We start from the raw sequence: 20,003 nt of genomic DNA, 5'->3' as shown, positions 1-20,003 counted from the left end.
GTGGAACACTCGAATAGCTTTAAGGTGCACCCAAGAAGTGTGGTCCTGTAATGTCGCTGCTATGGCTAACAGGGCCTCAATTCGGAAAGGTCCAACATAAACAGGAGCCTTCCAAGTTTTATGGGTATAATGTTTCCTATAGACTAAGCCTCCTGTTTTCAATGCTTTGGGGTCTTCTGTACCACTTTCCCCCCTTCTGTCTGGCAGTTCCTGTGAAATGCAAGACAGAAATGTGATTAGAAAGTTATAGGGCAGTGTAAGGATGAGGATTAGGAAGCAGCAGTCTGTATGCCGTGGGAAGGCTCACATAGGCAGGCATCATGTTGCATCTAGAAGACTTCCATTTAGAGGGCCGTATGGTGTCCAGGAAGGTAAATAGTCCATATAATAGTTGTCCAATTCATAAGGAACATGTCATTAACTTAAGGGTGTGCTCAGATTTGATTCAGTGCACAGTTCAAGGTATATGTAGGATAAAATAAAAATCAATAGCCATACTGGTCTGACCATAAAAGGATGTCAGAAGTCATATACAGGTCCCTGTACAAACATTTCTACATGCATATTGTAGACTCTCTCATGGGGCAAAGATATCTTCCAAGTAAAAGGAATCTCTAAGGGTTATGCTTGAAGAGAAAGAAAGACCCTAAATTCTGTACTGAGTGTGAAAATATTACACTTTAGCTGTAACGAATGCATGAAAAAGGTTGAGAGGAGACAGAATATAAGTAGTTAACATATCTACTATAGAATGCAGAAAAGAAATCTTTTGTTATATGGCATACGCAACTAATTTGTATTCAGGAGAGAAATTTTTTATATGTACTGATTGTATTACCCACAAAATTGGGGAAAAAAGACAAAAGATATCACTTATACTGATTGTATATAAGGGGTAACATAAAGACAAACCAACAAAGGAAAAACAAAGAAAGAAGAGGTTGTAAATTAGAGCATGTTATTGGAATGCAGTACTGGGCATAACCGTTAAATAAACATGGTGTTATTCACAATTATGTATGATAAATTACCAAAACTGTGTCCTAGGGCTAGAAGTACTGCTTATGGTTAATAACATGGCATAGTTACTCCAAAAATAGGAGAACAATGTAAAAACAAATACCATTTTAATGCTCCACAGAGGTTCTTTATTTCTGCAGGTAATAAAGACAGTCTTGGTGGAGTGCTTATAAATATATATTTCTAAACCAAGCAGGGAAAAATACCATAAATTTTCATACTTGAATATGGACCAAATATTCCTGATATTTTAAACATCCTGAAAATAAAATTGTAGAATTCTTAGCAGGAGTAAAAAAAATTATCTAGAAATCAGATACACAAAATAAAACATTAAAATAGAATTATATAAAAAAAGAAAACATTGAATTAACAACAGATACCAAATAAATATAAAATATAAATATTAGATTTAAGCCAAGAGAAATATAACTGTAAGGCAAACTTAGGAAACTGGTCTTCTACTGATTTTTGATATTTCTTTTGTTGCTTCGGGCTAAGAACAAAAGGTAATTTAAGCCTTATCAGTTTGGCAGGATTTCAGAGCTCACACAAAGAATGAGATAGAAAGCTATTTACAAAGGAATGTTGCTAAGTAATCATGACAAACAGAGACACAAACCATTCATTCCAGATGAAAGAAACAATTCAGCTATATTCCCTCCAAGAAGGAAGAATGTTTTAAAAGAAAACACTGCCTACAACTAAAATTAAATATATCCCTAGTTACAGTGCTTTAGAGCCATGAAATCGAACATTTAAAAAAAAAAAGAATGTAGAGAAGTTTCCCGTGGCCACTAAGAATTTCCTTCAGCAATCCTGTGTTCCTTGTTATTTATTTTTTTATAAAGCACTGTAGCTTTAACAATCCAAGCAACTGCAACCATCTGGAAATAAGAAAACAATCACAAAAATTAGCATGCCATCAGAAATACAAGAGTGTAAAAGTCTGCCACATATAGACAAAACAGGAAAAAACAATGTTGGCATGAGCATGTCAGGAAATCTAATAACTAATGTAAAAGTTACGTAGCTATGAAACATACAACAGAGAATTCAGAAGAATGAATGGCAAGCTTTGAACCTAATCTAATAAAAGTGAGCTGTAAAAAGTACAAATCCTAATGAGGTAGGCAAAGGTGCATCCTTGGCTGACCTTTACAAGATTCATATAGCTCTGGCTCAGGCAAGAAATAGCACATAAACATTTGCAAGTCTTATGAAGAAATTTGGAAATTAATGATTGTATTGTATTTTAAATATAAATCACATTCCTCCTCTGCGGTGTGAATCGGGCCCTGAAACATAAAGCAGTGGGAAAGAATGGTATTCCACATACTGTAAAAAGAAACAAAAAACAAATGTGGTGTAATTTAAATATAAAATGCAATTAATTAAATCAGCCGTAATAGGGACAGCCGAATAATCCCATAAGACTTGAGTGAGAAAAAATCATAACGGGAACAAGGGCACTGTCCCAGAGGAAGTTCAATACAGGACATAACTGATGAGCAAAACGAATGTGCACAGCTCAAAGAAGATAGCAAAAGGCAATACAAGAAAACAGTTTATTTCAAAGAAAAAGTCTCTGTACATCAAAGTTCAGGAATCTCTTATAACGCTAAAAGTTAGTGCTCTCAAACAAAGTAAAGTTTCTGTCACATAACTTAAAACAAGGCAATTAGCAAAAGAACATGGCTAAATATACAGGCAGCTGATATCTCCCTGTAAGAAAGCAGAAACTGGACTGCACTCATGCCCACACATATTTATGAAGGATAGCAAAAGAAAGAAATGATCGCCGGGAAGCAAGGAAAAGAATGTTTAAAAAGATATGACTTTCCTATCCCCAGATTAACTGCCAAAAAATAAATGTTTTAGTACACAAAACAGCGCTTTTTTATCAAATAACACAGACTAAAAAAATGTATATATGTATCCCTCTTTTCTCTACTAAGTGACGTCACAAGAAACCTCTCTGTACAATAAACTCTCCAGCACTGTTTCTCACTTTATTCCACAGTTCAAACAGTAATAAATGCTGTGACAAGCTCTTAGCCCTCTCACAAATATCCAAGGCTCTCATCAAGACTACAAGATAATGGGGCAGGAAAGATCCCTCCTTGAACCAGGAGAAAAAAAAAACAATTTAATATCCTGAGCCATTAAGGAAAGAACAGTACATACACAAATTACAGATACTGACTTTTTATCATGCACCCTCTTTGTAGGTTTCATTATATTTAATTAAAGTTCAGAAAATAGTCGGATTAAAGGATCTCTTTGGGGGCCAACAAAGGTCGGGCTCTAACGTTTATAATTTATAGTTCTCAATGTTAGTTTTAAAAGAAATTTCTTAACTTGCCATTCTTAACTTACTACACTTAAAATGTTATGTGCAAGTTAACTTACCATTCTTCGTCCAAATTATCGGTGTCCCAACCCTGCAATGGATGGGCACGATCCCGAATGGCATATCCAGTGATCTGCAGCTGAACCTGGATTCAATCTGAGTCCTCTGTTTCCTGGAATCATCTGCTCCGGTGTCCCAGAGACAGACATGTGACTCCCAATATAATTTTTTCTCTTTTTTTTGATTAATTTTTTTTTCTTTTTGCTTCGCCCCGACTTGAAATCTGGGTCAATCGGAAGGTCCGTGCATGACTCTCAACTCTTAACGGACGATCCCTCCTATCAATGTCAGGGACACCAATATTTTTAGGCTCCTTGTACCCCTTCCCAAATTAACATGTATCAGCCATCCACAATTTGGGAGGATAAAAGAAACCAAGGCTACGTACATATGAGAAAGTATATTTTTTATTTGCTTACCAAGTACAGATACAATTAATAGTTTCTCATGAGAGATCAGTACAGTTACCTAAAGAGATGTTCACTGTCTACATCTCTGAAATACTGTTCTGATTCAGCTGCTTATATTGTTTGTTTCAATGATTTACAGGACTTTTTTCCTGCAAATTATTCTTCTCACAGATTATTATCTAGTTCCCAGCATCTGGTTCCCTTAAGCTGCTAGACAACATTCTTCTGTTGTTTATACTAGCTTCTTTCCCAAGCCTGCCTTGCCCGTAAGGGTATCATAATAGATCATAAATACCAGAGATCATGCAGGCTCATCAATCTCTGATAGACTGCAAAGTCACACAGGCTTATCAATCTCTGGCCTTTTAACCCATTCCATAGTGCATAACTGTGCTCATAATTCTACAGGCTGGATCGCTCTATATCTGTGCTCTGCTGTCCTTCAGGAATCTATGCTGCCATCTTGTTCTGCCTAGACCCATCTGCCACTCTCATTACTGCTGTTGCTTTTTCTCAAGAATATCTCCTGCTGAGAAGGTCGAATTGAGGGGTTAGTATTAATTTATTTGCTTAGCTTCAGCTCAGTGCTGCCAATATGCTGATGTCACTTCCTCCTTCATGTTATTTTAACATTTTATATAATTTGTAATTGCTTTATAGTATTAAGATTCTCATCAAGTATAATTTAAGGAAAACAAATATAATTAAAGAAAATAAGGAATAAAAGATGAAGGTCTGAATAGTTTTATACAGGTCCTCATTGCCTCTCTCTACATTTAAGAAAAATATTGGGTAAGAAGCTATTACTTTGAATAATATTGTTCTCCTGTGTTTATTTCTATAATGCTATTACTTTGAATAATATTGCTCTCCTGTGTTTATTTCTATAATGTGTGCATATAATGTGTACAGTGCTGCATATGTCTAGTAGTGCTATAGAAATGATTAGTAGTAGTACTAGTGTCTTACAATGAATTGATAAGTATATGGGCAGTATTTGATAAAGAGGTTCTCAGTCAATGAATTGCTTCCAGCAATCACTTTCTTTTTACCTTTGTTCATGAAATTCCACAAGTGCAATGCATAAGAGCTTTTAAAAGTGTCACTGGGATTCCAGACCTGAAAGTACCTTTCCCATGCAGGATAGGGAATTGGATAGAATCGCTGTGGGTTCAGAATGAAAAAATCTCCACATGTGGCATCTTCTGTACCCTTGACAACTGGCATCCCATATTGCCTTTCTACCATTCTAGTAAGTAGTCTAGGGCCTTGTTGTCCCCATATCTCTCCTCTGTAGTTCTTCACAAAGTCCTCCATGCAGTCCCAGAGAAACTGAAAGTGCCTTTGGAAACCAAATGCTGCATTGTTGCAGGACTTAGTGGTCTCCAATGCCAGGAAATCGACTTCTGGGATAGGCCTCAAGGATATCATATCTGTGTCCATGTAAATCCCACCATACTTCCAAACCACTGCTAATCTGAAGCCATCTGAACTGACATGCGTCCAGAATTTCTCCTGGGCCGGATTTACCTGTAAATTAATGAAAGATGTTGAGTTTTTATTCTTTCACTTGTTTTGTTTCATTATCAGTATACAATCAGGAACAGATTAACACATACTATAGCATATGCTAAAGTGATTACTCCACTACAGGGGTTTTCAACCCAGTCCTTGAGGCATATCCAGTCGGTTGGCGTTTTCAGGATATCCCCGATTGGTTGGGCATGCCCCAAGGACTGTGCTGAAAAACCTCTGTTGCACTATGTAGCTATTCTGCCCTGAAAAGCCAGAACACAGTAAGTCAAATGTTTGTCAAAACTAAGATAACCCACCAGATGTCCTATAGTTACTGTGCATTTCTTAATATGAAAGCCATTTAACATTTGGATGCATTTTCAAGCCTATAGTAAAAGTCAAAAACACTGGCTGGCCAATATTCAAGGTGCGTTAACCAGCCAGGAACAGCCACCGACCGGTTAATACAATATAGTACAAAATGTATATTCCGCTATGTACCAACTAGGATCAATGCGGATAACAATTTAAGCAAAAAACTAGGCCATCACTAGCCGAAAAATAAATGTACAATAAACTTAGGGGTCCTTTTACTAAGGTGCGCTGAAAAATGGTCTGCGCTAGTGTAGGCGCGAGTTTTGGGCGCATGCAAATTCATTTTTCAATGCCTTTTTAAAATTTTTGCCCTAATTGGTGTGTGTCCATTTTGGGTCTGAGACCTTACCGCCAGCCATTGACTTAGCAGTAAGGTCTCATGCGTTAACCAGGCAACTTATTCTCATATATGGGTGACATCCTCCATATATGAGCTTGTAGCAACACTCTCACAATGCATGTGCAGGTGCCTTCCCGCCCAACTCGCAAGCCTGGGACTAATTAGTATATTAATATAGCTATAGGAGACAACTCCAAGGGGAGGTGGGAGGGTATGTGAGAATAAGTGGCCTGCTGTCCTCGGAGAATACCTGCTGCAGGTAAGTAACTTCACTTTTTCCAAGGACAAGTAGTCTAGGTAATTCTCAAATGTGGATATCCATAGCTACCAGGCACGCAGACAACAATAACACTAGAGCAATAGGAACTTGCAACAGTGAGCTCAAAAAAGTTAATTAACCTTGTAGGAGTGGACAACTCTGTAATGTAGCATCTACGGGACTGCCAAGATGACCTCCGCCCTTGTGCATAACACTTATGAACTTTTGCCTTACCTGTGGCATGCTCCACATTTGAATAACTACTGGACTTTTGTGCACTTTTGTTCTAACAGGATTTTCTATTTGGACCTTGCATTCACATTTGCACTTTTGCTTTGTATCTAGATCTCAGTTTCCATATAATGAGCCTAGATTAGGACCTGAACCTGTGCAGTTTGAACTTTTACTAGTAGTGTGTTTTTGTTAACTAGCAGCTAGATAACAAATTGTAGTAGTCAGCAAGTTAGGAGTGTAGGGAAGGCAGCAGGCTCTGCCAAAGCAGTCTCGTGATCTATGCATAGAGGCTGTATTGTGCAAACGTGCTGGAACACTGCAATAAGTTACATTTTCTTGCAAAGTAACAATTTCTGTGAAAGCTATGAAACTGACGTATCTTTTCTCTGTGAGAACTACAGAACTACTAATGTACTGCGCATGTGCAATTACTGCGCATGTGTATGCGTGACGTATGGTGTGTTTTATGCGCATGATCACTAATTTGTATAAGACCAAATGTCAGATGACGCTCAGGAGGCAGTATCCTGAGACTGAACTCAGTACTGTTCATTGCTAGCAAATAAAGGTGTCCTGCTTTCGGAATCATTTGCCTCTTGTCTCCTGATTTACTAGCCGAGGGCCTGTTTCAACCTGAAAACATGTATAAACTGTTGTGAAGGTGACACCTGGAGCAGAATAAACTAGGCCTAGGAGTTGGATTCTAAACCCCAAACAAATTCTGCAGAACTGTCTGACCAAACCAACTGTTGCATCGGGTGTCTTGCTCAAGGCAATAGTGGGATGTGAATGTGTAGACTGAAAACCACGTTGCAGTCTTGTAAATCTCTTCAACAGAGGCTGATCTGAAGTGAGTTACCAAAGCTGTCATGGCTCTAACATTATGAGCCTTGACATGACCCTCCAGAGTCAGCTCAGCTTGGGCATAAGTAAAAGATATGCAATCTGCTAGCCAATTAGAGATTGCGCATTTCTTGATGGCAACCCCCATCCTATTGGGATCAAAAGAAATAACTGTCTATAGGACCTACTCTGCTCCAGGCAATAGGCCAATGCTCACTTGCAGTGCAAGGTATGCCGTGTGCTTTTGCCAGGGTGGGCATGAGGTTTGGGAAAAAATGTTAGAAGGATGATTAACTGATTTAGATGGAACTCCGACACTACCTTAGGAAGGAACTTAGGGTGTGTGTGGAGAACTATTCTGTTGTGATGAAATTTAGTATAAGGTGGATCCACTATTAGGGCCTGAAGCTTTGTCAAAAGCAAACCTTGCATGAACCAAACAACTAGCAGCTTTCCAGAGATGGGCTTACCCTCTACATGGAAATAGCAAGCACTAATCGCACTGAGGTGAACTCTTACAGAGTTGGTCTTAACACCAGACTAAGAGAGGTGTAGAAAGTATTCAAGAAAGTGGATCTAGGGCTTTGCCCTCATACCAGACAGCAAACCTCCTCCATTTGAAAGAATAACAGTGGAATTTTTCCTGGAAGCCAGCAAAACCTTGGAGATACCCTCTGGGAGGTAAGAACATAAGAATAGCTATATGGTTATGGTTATGGTTATGAGTTATTCGAACTTTCTAGACCACTCCAGTGGCGTAGCCAAGGGTGGGCCCGAACGGGCCCAGGCAGGCCCACCTACTTTGGGCTCAGGCCCACCCAGTAGCAGCACACCTATGATGTGACTGGCAGGGATCCTCAAGCCCCAGCAGCTTAAAACTCACAACAACTGTCCCTCCTGCATACCTTGTAAATAGCAGATCTTTGCCTGCAGCGAGTAGCAACTGATACATATTGCTCGCACCGGCCCCACAGCCTTCCCTCTGATGTATTCCCGCCTATGCAGAAACTGGAAGTTGTATCAGAGGGAAGGCTGTGGGGCCAACATGAACAGTGTGTATTAGTTGCTGCTTGCTGCCAGTGAAAATCTGCTATTTCAAAGGTATGCGGGGCATGTTTGAGAGACCATATGGCATGCAGGTGAGAGAGGGTGAGACCATATCACTTGTGTGACAAGCATAGGCGGTCGGTGGCCCAACTGTTTGGGGAGGCTAAAGGGGGTGGGGTTAGGGGGTGGGGTCAGGGGCGGGGCTTACATCCATAATTTTCTGACAACTCAGAAAAAAAATAAGTAAAAATAAGTCACAATTAATACCTTTTATTAAATTTAGATATTAAATATGAATCATATGTCAAAGAATAAAGTGGTTGCTCAAAGCATGTACTAACCACAATTGCTCAACTGCAAAACACTATGCACAAATTTGTGCAAAAACACACTCAGAACCTTACTGTACCATAACACTGGGCAGACCCTAATAAACCAAGATACCACCCATACGGAAAATGCAGACCGTCAACAATATGAAACAAGGGATCATCTCTCTATATAAAACGCACCTCCAACGTTCTAATGAAGCCTCTGTTAGTTAGCCAACATTCTAAGTGAAGGGGGTGAGATCGCATTGTGTCTGCCCCGCCCACGCATCAAACGTGATGACGTCGAGGGCGGAGCAATGACACTCAACCAATCGCAACGCTCGGCAGCGAAGCGTCAGGGAAGGAGGCGGCGCTCTCGACGTCTAGCCTTCCCTTCGCTGTATTCCGCCTTCTTCTGACGTCAAGGATGACGTCAAAAGAAGGCGGAACACAGCGAAGGAAAACCTAGACGTCGGGAGCACCGCCTCCTTCCCTGACGCTTCGCTGCCGGAACCGCCACGGAGGTAAATTTAAAAACAAGGAAAAAAAAAACCCATGTTGGGGGGAGAGAAGAGGGTGGCCACTAAAGTACAACAATGGGAGCAGGAGGGCAGGGGAGAAACGACAGCATGGATGAGAAGGGGGGGGGGGGAGAAGAGGGCGGCCCAGGCTGGGACATGGGAGAGAGAGGAGCATGGATGCAAGGGGGGGTCATGGAAGGGAGACAGGGGACTTGCTGGAAAAGGATGAATGGAGGTGGCAGGGGACAGAGGAGCATGGATTGGGAGGGCAGGGCTCAGGGAGAGAGGGCAATTGCTGGAAAGGGATGAATGGAGGGGCAGGGGACAGAGGAGCATGGATGGGCATGGATTGGGAGGGCAGGACTCAGGGAGAGAGGGAAATTGCTGGATAGGGATGAATAGAGGGGACAGATGGGCATGGATGGATATGGATTGCAGGGCAGGCCTCAGGGAGAGAGGGGAAATGCTGGATAGGGAAAAATGGAGGGGCCAGGTGACACAGGAGCATGGATTGGAAGGGCAGGACTCAGGGAGAGGGGAATTGCTGGATAGGGATGAATGGAGGGGACAGATGGCCATGGATGGATATGGATTGCAGGGCAGGCCTCAGGCAGAGAGGGGAAATGCTGGATAGGGAAAAATGGAGGGGCCAGGTGACAGATGAGCATGGATGGGCATGGATTGGAAGGGCAGGACTCAGGGAGAGGGGAATTGCTGGATAGGGATGAATGGAGGGCACAGATGGGCATGGATTCATATGGATTGCAGGGCAGGCCTCAGGCAGAGAGGGGAATTGCTGGATAGGGATGAATGGAGGGGCCAGGTGACACAGGAGCATGGATTGGAAGGGCAGGACTCAGGGAGAGGGGAATTGCTGGATAGGGATGAATGGAGGGGACAGATGGCCATGGATGGATATGGATTGCAGGGCAGGCCTCAGGCAGAGAGGGGAAATGCTGGATAGGGAAAAATGGAGGGGCCAGGTGACAAAGGAGCATGAATGGGCATGGATTGGAAGGGCAGGACTCAGGGAGAGGGGAATTGCTGGATAGGGATGAATGGAGGGGACAGATGGGCATGGATGGATATGGATTGCAGGGCAGGCCTCAGGCAGAGAGGGGAAATGCTGGATAGGGAAAAATGGAGGGGCCAGGTGACAGATGAGCATGGATGGGCATGGATTGGAAGGGCAGGACTCAGGGAGAGGGGAATTGCTGGATAGGGATGAATGGAGGGCACAGATGGGCATGGATGCATATGAATTGCAGGGCAGGCCTCAGGCAGAGAGGGGAATTGCTGGATAGGGATGAATGGAGGGGCCAGGTGACAGAGGAGCATGGATTGGAAGGGCAGGACTCAGGGAGAGGGGAATTGCTGGATAGGGATGAATGGAAGGGACAGATGGCCATGGATGGATATGGATTGCAGGGCAGGCCTCAGGCAGAGAGGGGAAATGCTGGATAGGGAAAAATGGAGGGGCCAGGTGACAAAGGAGCATGGATGGGCATGGATTGGAAGGGCAGGACTCAGGGAGAGGGGAATTGCTGGATAGGGATGAATGGAGGGCACAGATGGGCATGGATGCATATGGATTGCAGGGCAGGCCTCAGGCAGAGAGGGGAATTGCTGGATAGGGATGAATGGAGGGGCCAGGTGACAGAGGAGCATGGATTGGAAGGGCAGGACTCAGGGAGAGGGGAATTGCTGGATAGGGATGAATGGAGGGGACAGATGGCCATGGATGGATATGGATTGCAGGGCAGGCCTCAGGCAGAGAGGGGAAATGCTGGATAGGGAAAAATGGAGGGGCCAGGTGACAAAGGAGCATGGATGGGCATGGATTGGAAGGGCAGGACTCAGGGAGAGGGGAATTGCTGGATAGGGATGAATGGAGGGGACAGATGGCCATGGATGCATATGGATTGCAGGGCAGGCCTCAGGGAGACAGCGGAATTGCTGGATAGGGATGAATGGAGGGGCCAGGTGACAGAGGAGCATGGATTGGACTCACACTTTCACTCTGACTCTCAAACACTCTCACATACACTCTCCCAAACATACACACTCCGAGGAAAACCTTGCTAGCGCCCGTTTCATTTGTGTCAAAAACGGGCCTTTTTTACTAGTAATATCATAATTCTCATGTAGAGCCACAAAACACCCTTTTAGGGTGGAAAATGTTCACAATGAGCTCCTTTTATGAACGACTATATGTAGATCCTTCAAGAGGTAGTGTGTCATGATTAGGCTCTAAAACCCTTTCTGATGATTTGGTGCCACTTCAGTAAGCCCAATACACAATCTCTCCACTTCAAAACACTATACACAAACTTCTGCAAAAACACACTCATATAGCCTTACCAAACCATAACAGTACTAATTCCAAGGACAGGACGAGCTAAACCTTATGCGTGGAAAGGCAACACTGTAATTACACCAGGCTCTAAAACACCAGTGCACAACCTAGTGAAACAAAAAAAAAAAACCAAAAAGGGCTGAAAATACTACACGCTAGCAGAATACTGCACCTTGATCACACATGAAAAACACATGACACAACAGATATGAAGGCAAAATACTGAACTGGAAAGTTACCTCAAGAAGTCAGACTCAGCATGCAGCAATACTAGAAAAATTGAAATTTACATGCAAAACATCACAGATGCACATTTCCAAAAGCTGACATATTCCAGTTAATAGTAACATAGTAACATAGTAGATGACGGCAGAAAAAGACCTGCATGGTCCATCCAGTCTGCCCAACAAGATAAACTCATATGTGTATACCTTACCTTGATTTGTACCTGCTTTTTTCAGGGCACAGACCGTACAAGTCTGCCCAGCAGTATTTCCCACCTCCCAACCACCAGTCCCGCCTCCCATCACCGGCTCTGGCACGGACCGTATAAGTCTGCCCTCCACTATCCTCGCCTCCCAACCACCAACCTCTCTTCCCGCACCTGCTCCGCCACTCAATTTCGGCTAAGCTTCTGAGGATCCATTCCTACTGCACAGGATTCCTTTATGCATATCCCACGCATGTTTGAATTCCGTTACCGTTTTCATCTCCACCACCTCCCGCGGGAGGGCATTCCAAGCATCCACCACCCTCTCCGTGAAAAAATACTTCCTGACATCTTTTTTGAGTCTGCCCCCCTTCAATCTCATTTCATGTCCTCTCGTTCTACTGCCTTCCCATCTCCGGAAAAGATTTTTTTGCAGATTAATACCTTTCAAGTATTTGAACGTCTGTATCATATCACCCCTGTTCCTCCTTTCCTCCAGGGTATACATGTTCAGGTCAGCAAGTCTTTGTTCATACGTCTTGGAGCGCAAATCCCATACCATTCTTGTAGCTTTTCTTTACACCGCTTCCATTTTTTTAACATCCTTCGCAAGGTACGGCCTCCAAAACTGAACACAATACTCCAGGTGGGGCCTCACCAAAGACTTGTACAGGGCAGTGGCGTAGCCAGAAGGCAATTTTTGGGTGGGCCAACAGGTTGGATGGGTGGGCACTAGAGTTGCCAACTTTTTTGAAAAAGAAAAAAACAGCAAACCTGATGCACCCATGCTCTGTCCCTACCCCACTCCCCATAACTTCAATGAGGGTTGCAGTGCAGGCTTCAGTGGCTGCAGGCCAATTGAGAGCTAAGGGAAGTACAATAGACTGCACTATTCAGCCCCACTGAGCCATGGTCCTCCAACACATATATGGTATTGAAGCCAAACACATTCTGCATCCAGAGAACCTCCTGGCCGTCCACCAACAATGGATACAGAGCACAGCAAGGACAATTCACCATAAAACTCATCATATAAAGAAATTTTGTTTTCTAGTGTAATCTCAATTACAGACATATTATAAATTAACTTAAAAAAATCTATAAAACAAAAGTCACTCAGAACCTAGAGCAAATCTACCATGCCAACACTAACTTCCAAATGAAAAAGAAGTGCCTTAAATATTATAGTAGGGCCCTAAAATACAAATACATTTATCAGGAAAGCTGAACAAGCCAAATTACTACAGAATGCTACATTGAAACTTCATGCTAACAGAGTACCTCAGTCACACACACAAGACACAAATGCCAAATACAGAATAAGTGACCACAAACTCTAGAAATATAAATTAAACGGAAACCCCAAGAAACTAGACCTTGCATGTAGTACACCACCAGAGAAACAAGAAAGAAAGGCACTTGCTCCTGTGCAAAATATAAAGATGGCACATGCCAGGGATGGTGTTAGGGGATGCAACTAGGGCAATTGTGCTTGGTTCCTTGGCCAGAGAAAGCCTGCATGCTGGAAGCTGAAGGAGCAGCCTGGTAATGGACTTTGGGGTCCTTTCCTAGATTTCTGTCCTGGACCCCAGCCATGTTTACCATCAACTTTGGCAAGATGTACATTCCAAATCCAACATATTATATTCACAACATTGAAAATAAAATATTTTTTTATACCTTTTTGTTGTCTGGTCATTTTTTCTCAAATCATATTGGTCCCAGTCTCTGGTTTCTGCTTCCCTCTGTCTTCTCTTAACTCACTTGCCAGGGTCTCCTATTTGACATTTCTTCTTTCTTCATGTCCATCATCCATCTCCCATCTCTGTTTTCCTATATTTCCTTGTTCAGTATCTCCCCTGTGTTCATATCCCCTCATCCATCATCATTCCTCTGTGCACCTATGCACCCCATGCCCAGCATATCCCTTCTGTATTCCTATTCTCCCCCTTGTCTGGTATCTCCCCCCCCCCCCCCGTGTCCATATACCCCCCTCTCCAGTGTCCAGCATTTTATCTCTATTCTATATCCCCCCCCTTGGTCAGGCATTACCCCTCTGTGCCCATGTGCCATCCCCATACAGCATCTCACATTTGTGTCCCTGTCCCCATGCTCCCACCTAATGCCCATCATCTCCCTTCTGTATCTGTATACTTCCCTATGTCCCCTTTCTCCCTCCTCCACACCAATGTGTCCCTCTCCTCGCTGATCCCATCCCCAACCAGCTTCTCTTCCTCTCTTTCCTTCCCCTTATGCATCTGGCTCTTTCTCCCTGCATCTCTCTCCCTTCCCTCTGCATATCATCATCTGCATATCCAGCACCTCTCCTTCAGCCCCCCCCCCCACACACACACGTCCAGCATCTCTCCCTTTCATCCAGCCCCCCCTACATGTTCAGCACCTCTTTCCCTTTCATCCAACTCCCATACATGTCCAGCACCTCTCCCCTTCACTTCAACCCTCTGCATATCCAGCACTTCTCCCCTTTCCCTCCACCCCCCTGCATATCCAGCACCTCTCCCCTTCCTTCCACCCCCCCCTATATATCCAAAACCTCTCCCTTCCCTCCAACCTCCCCTCTGCAAATCCAAAACCTCTCCCCTTCCCTCCAACCTCCCCTCGGCAAATCCAAAACCTCTCCCCTTCCTTCCAACCTCCCCTCTGCAAATCCCAAAACCTCTCTCTCTCCTTCCTGCCAACCTCCCCTCTACAAATCCAAAACCTCTTCCCTTCCCTCCAACCTCCCCTCTGCAAATCCCAAAACTTCTCTCCCTTCCCTCCAACCTCCCCTCTGCAAATCAAAAACCTCTTCCCTTCCCTCCAACCTCCCTTCTGCAAATTCCAAAACCTCTCCCCTTCCTTCCAACCTCCCCTCTGCAAATCAAAAACCTCTCCCCTTCCTTCCAACCTCCCCTCTGCAAATCAAAAACCTCTTCCCTTCCCTCCAACCTCCCTTCTGCAAATCCCAAAATCTCTCTCCCTTCCCTCCAACCCTTGCAAGTCCAGCACCCTTCTGTTCCCTCCCCTCTCTGCCTCCCCTTACTGGGCCAGCACGCAGCACCCCACTGACTTCCTCACCCTCTCCCACCCCTGCCGCAGCGCTTCATTTAATGTTGTTGTCGGCGCTGCTGTTACAGTTTCCCACCCCCGCGGCGGCGCTTTACACTTTACCCGACGGCAACGCTACAGATGCAGCGCTGACGTCCGACGTCCTGCTCCGGGGCCTTCCATGCTGATGTAACTTCCTGTTACGGAGGCGGGACGTGGAAGGCCCCGGAGCAGGACGTCGGACGTCAGTGCTGCATCTGTAACGTTGCCGTCGGGTAAAGTGTAAAGCGCCGCCGCGGGGGATAGGAAACTAACAGCAGCGCCGACAACATTAAATGAAGCACTGCGGCAGGGGTGGGAGACGGTCACGGCAAGGATCTGCTTCTGGGCGGGCCTGGGCCCATCCAGGCCCACCCGTAGCTACGCCCCTGGTACAGGAGCATCAACACTTCCTTTCTTCTGCTGATCACACCTCTCTCTATACAGCCTAGCAACCTTCTCGCTACGGCCACCGCCTTGTCACACTGTTTCGTCGCCTTCAGATCCTCGGATACTATCACCCCAAGATCCCTCTCCCCCTCAGTACCTATCAGACTCTCACCGCCTAACACATAAGTCTCTCGTGGGTTTCTACTCCCTAAATGCATCACTTTGCATTTCTTCGCATTGAATTTTAATTGCCAAACCTTAGACCATTCTTCTAGCTTCCTCAGATCCCTTTTCATGCTTTCCACTCCCTCCCAGGTGTCCACTCTGTTGCAAATCTTAGTATCATCCGCAAATAGGCAAACTTTACCTTCTAACCCTTCGGCAATGTCACTCACAAATATATTGAACAGAATCGGCCCCAGCACAGATCCCTGAGGCACTCCACTACTCACCTTTCCCTCCTCCGAGCGAACTCCATTTACCACCACCCTCTGTCGTCTGTCCGTCAACCAGTTCCTAATCCAGTTCACCACTTCGGGACCTATCTTGCCCATCTAGTTTATTTAAGAGCCTCCTGTGAGGAACCATGTCAAAAGCTTTGCTAAAATCTAAGTAGATTACGTCTATAGCACGTCCCAAAGTGTCAGCTAACTACTGTAGTTCTCAAGGCAATTCTCTAGATGGGGACCAGAATTGGTACAGTCTGGTCAAAGAATTTTCAAATGATTTAATTTTCAAAATTGCCCTAGAATATAAAAAATAAACTTTCCTTGTTGTAATATAAATCCAGATATTCCCAATAATATCAGTTTCAACAATGTAAAATGCACATTAGAGCCCCAATACAATACAATGCAATGCAGCTTCCCTCTCTCTCAGCGCTTGACAGGAAGAGAAAGAAAGAAAGAAAATAAGAGGTTTCACAGGGCAAAATTAATTAAGCACTAAGCATTAAATTAAAGAGAATATCAGGTATCTCACCTATAGCTAGAAAGTTGAGAAGTTTGGAATTTAAAAGGTCCGAATTTAAAAGGTTCCGCGTTAGGAGTTACGGATCAAGAAAGGGATCTGGGTGTCGTCGTCGATGATACGCTGAAACCTTCTGCTCAGTGTGCTGCTGCGGCTAGGAAAGCGAATAGAATGTTGGGTGTTATTAGGAAGGGTATGGAGTCCAGGTGTGCGGATGTTATAATGCCGTTGTATCGCTCCATGGTGCGACCGCACCTGGAGTATTGTGTTCAGTACTGGTCTCCGTATCTCAAAAAAGATATAGTAGAATTGGAAAAGGTACAGCGAAGGGCGACGAAAATGATAGTGGGGATGGGACGACTTTCCTATGAAGAGAGGCTGAGAAGGCTAGGGCTTTTCAGCTTGGAGAAGAGACGGCTGAGGGGAGATATGATAGAAGTGTATAAAATAATGAGTGGAATGGATCGGGTGGATGTGAAGCGACTGTTCACGCTATCCAAAAATACTAGGACTAGAGGGCATGAGTTGAAGCTACAGTGTGGTAAATTTAAAACGAATCGGAGAAAATATTTCTTCACCCAACGTGTAATTAGACTCTGGAATTCGTTGCCGGAGAACGTGGTACGGGCGGTTAGCTTGACGGAGTTTAAAAAGGGGTTAGATAGATTCCTAAAGGACAAGTCCATAGACCGCTATTAAATGGACTTGGAAAAATTCCGCATTTTTAGGTATAACTTATCTGGAATGTTTTTACGTTTGGGGAGCGTGCCAGGTGCCCTTGACCTGGATTGGCCACTGTCGGTGACAGGATGCTGGGCTAGATGGACCTTTGGTCTTTCCCAGTATGGCACTACTTATGTACTTATGTACTTATGTACTTATTTGTTTTACTTTGGAGGAGTTTGCTTCAGGTACAGACAGAGAGGTCAGCACCTGAGCAAAGTTACAAATGGTTTGACCCCTATTCAGAGCTGAACCCTTACCTCCTGCTGTGTAATGATTAAGTCCCAAAGTGTCAGCTAACTACTGTTGTTCTCAAGGCAATTCTCTAGATGGGGACCAGAATTGGTACAGTCTGGTCAAAGAATTTTCAAATGATTTAACTTTCAAAATTGCCCTAGAATATAAAAAATAAACTTTCCTTGTTGTAATATAAATCCAGATATTCCCAATAATATCAGTTTCAACAATGTAAAATGCACATTAGAGCCCCAATACAATACAATGCAATGCAGCCTCCCTCTCTCTCAGCGCTTGACAGGAAGAGAAAGAAAGAAAGAAAATAAGAGGTTTCACAGGGCAAAATTAATTAAGCACTAAGCATTAAATTAAAGAGAATATAAATTCTGAATAAAATACTTTTTTCTACCTTTGTTGTCTGATCATTTAGTTTTTCTATTAGGTTTGGTCCCAGTGTCTTCTGTTTTATGCAGTGTCTTCTTTCCATCTGATATTTTTTCTCTCACCAGGTCCACCATCCTCCTGTGTCTTTATGCGTCCTGTCTACCATCTGTAGCCCTGTCCCTATCCTTCAGTATCACGATCCAGCTCTTAAATTCAACAGTTTACCCTCCATCCATATCCAGCATTTCTCCTCACTCCCCTCCATCCATGTGCATATACTTCCCTCCCCTCCATCCATGTCCAGCACCTTCCCTCTTTCTCTCCTACCATTCCATCCAGTGTCATCCCTCTTTCTCTCTCCATCCTTCCACCCATTATCCTCTCCCAATCCTTCCGTCCATTGTCTTCCTCTATCTCCTCTTCTTTCTAGACAGTTCTCTCTCTTGACCGTTTTCCATTCAGCATGTCCTCTCTCACCCCATCCTTCCAGTGTCTTTCCTCTTTCCCTCCCTACCAGTTTCTTCCCTCCTTCCAGCATTTTTCCTCTTTCTCTCTCCTTTCATCCAGCCAGCATTTCTCAGTCTGACAGCTAGGGTCGCCCCCAGTTTCTCCCAAGCAGCTTCTCTCTCTCTCTCTCCTGCCCATATCCCCTCTTTCTCTCCCCATCTTTCCACTCATCTCTCTCTCTCTCTCTCTCTCTCTCTCTCTCTCTGTACCCCTCTTCCATCCAGCATCTTCTCTATGGCTCTCCCCTGCTCTTTTCTATGCCCCTGGCTCTCCCCTGCTCTTTTCCATGGCCCCCCTTTTTCACCTTGGCTCTTCCCTGCTCTTTTCCATGTCCCTGGCTTTCCCCTGCTCTCTTCCATGTCACCTTTTTCTCTCCCCATCTCTTTCTGGCTCTCCCCTGCTTTTTTCCATGTCCCTGGCTCTTCCCTGCTGTTTTCCATGTCCCCTCTTTCTTTCCCTATCGCTCTCTGGCTGTCCACTGCTCTTGTTCATGTCCCCTGGCTCTCCTTCTCTCTCCTTCTACCGTTTCCACACGTTCTCTTCTCTCCCTCTGGGCCGGGCCTCTTTACAGCAGCGCTGACAGAAGAAGAAAAAGAAGCACGGGGCCGCAGCAGCGTTCAGACATGTGCTGTAGGCTCTGCCGGGCCTCTGCCTCCGGAATGGGAAATTGACGTCACGGGGCAGAGACCGGCACCCCCGCGCTTCTTTTTCTTCTTATCTTATGCTTATGCTGGCTCCGAAAGAAGCGGCGGCGGCAGCAGCGGATGAGGGTAGGTGTCGTTCTTGGCTGCCGCTGCACTGCTCAATCGAAGCGGCGGCAGCAGAAGATTTCGTCGTCGGGAGTCTGGCTAAATTTGGAGAGGGAGGCAGGCGGGGCCGCCACGAAGGTCACAGCTGGGCTGGGGAGGCTTAGGGACATATTTTCAAAGCACTTAGACTTACAAAGTTCCACAGTAACCTATGGAACTTTGTAAGTCTAAGTACTCTGAAAATACGCCTCTTAGCCTCCCCATGCCTCTTATATGGGACGCCTATGGTGACAAGGTGGAGTTCTGCCCACCCAGCTTGGGCCCAGGCCCAACCAAAACTGGGTGTCTGGCTACGCCCCTGGCACTCAAGCTGTCATGGTAGAACTAAGCGGTGTACAGTCTATTACAATAAGCAGTAGGAAAGGAATGCCATTAATAATAGGAAAGATAAACACTCTCACAAAAAAAGGGAGGAAGAAACACACAGAAGAAAATCAGAGAGTGATAGCAGAGAAAGAAAAGGTAGAGGACATCCAGTTGGTGAAAATCTACTTAATCAGACTGTCTAAACAACCATGCTTTTAGCTAAGCTTTAAAAAATCTTAAGTCAGGATTCTGTATGGAGGGGGTGGGGAAGATTGTTCCAAGTGTGTGGGGAAACATAAAGAAAAAGGCACAATGCTTAGTAGATTCATAGTGAGACAGCATGGGCAGAGAAATAATTTGGTATTTTAACTTGAAAGTGGAGGAATGCCATATGGTTTAGATTATTTAGAAGTTTAACGTTTCGGTTAGAAAGGTCAGAGAGAGAAACTTTCTTTGACCCTTGTGAGTGATGGATGGTTAAGGCTAGTTCATAGATATTATTTTACCACATATGGGT

General features: G+C 44.3%; 1 protein-coding gene across 1 annotated transcript in view; it reads right to left on the bottom strand.

Moving 5' to 3' along the window:
* Nucleotides 1–3,644: 3,644 nt before the first annotated feature.
* LOC115463684 (alpha-1,4-N-acetylglucosaminyltransferase-like) overlaps nucleotides 3,645–20,003 on the bottom strand; it is a 94,454-nt gene continuing 78,095 nt past the window's right edge. Inside the window, exon 3 of the mRNA XM_030194405.1 lies at nucleotides 3,645–5,373. Coding sequence (XP_030050265.1) covers nucleotides 4,801–5,373 — 573 coding nt within the window. The 3' untranslated portion in view covers nucleotides 3,645–4,800. The remainder of the gene's footprint in view (nucleotides 5,374–20,003) is intronic.

The sequence above is a fragment of the Microcaecilia unicolor genome, chromosome 2 (assembly GCF_901765095.1).
Source record: "Microcaecilia unicolor chromosome 2, aMicUni1.1, whole genome shotgun sequence".
NCBI classification, from domain to species: Eukaryota; Metazoa; Chordata; class Amphibia; order Gymnophiona; family Siphonopidae; genus Microcaecilia; species Microcaecilia unicolor.
Note: the sequence above shows the minus strand (reverse complement) of the source record. Positions and strands in the feature narration are given on the sequence as shown.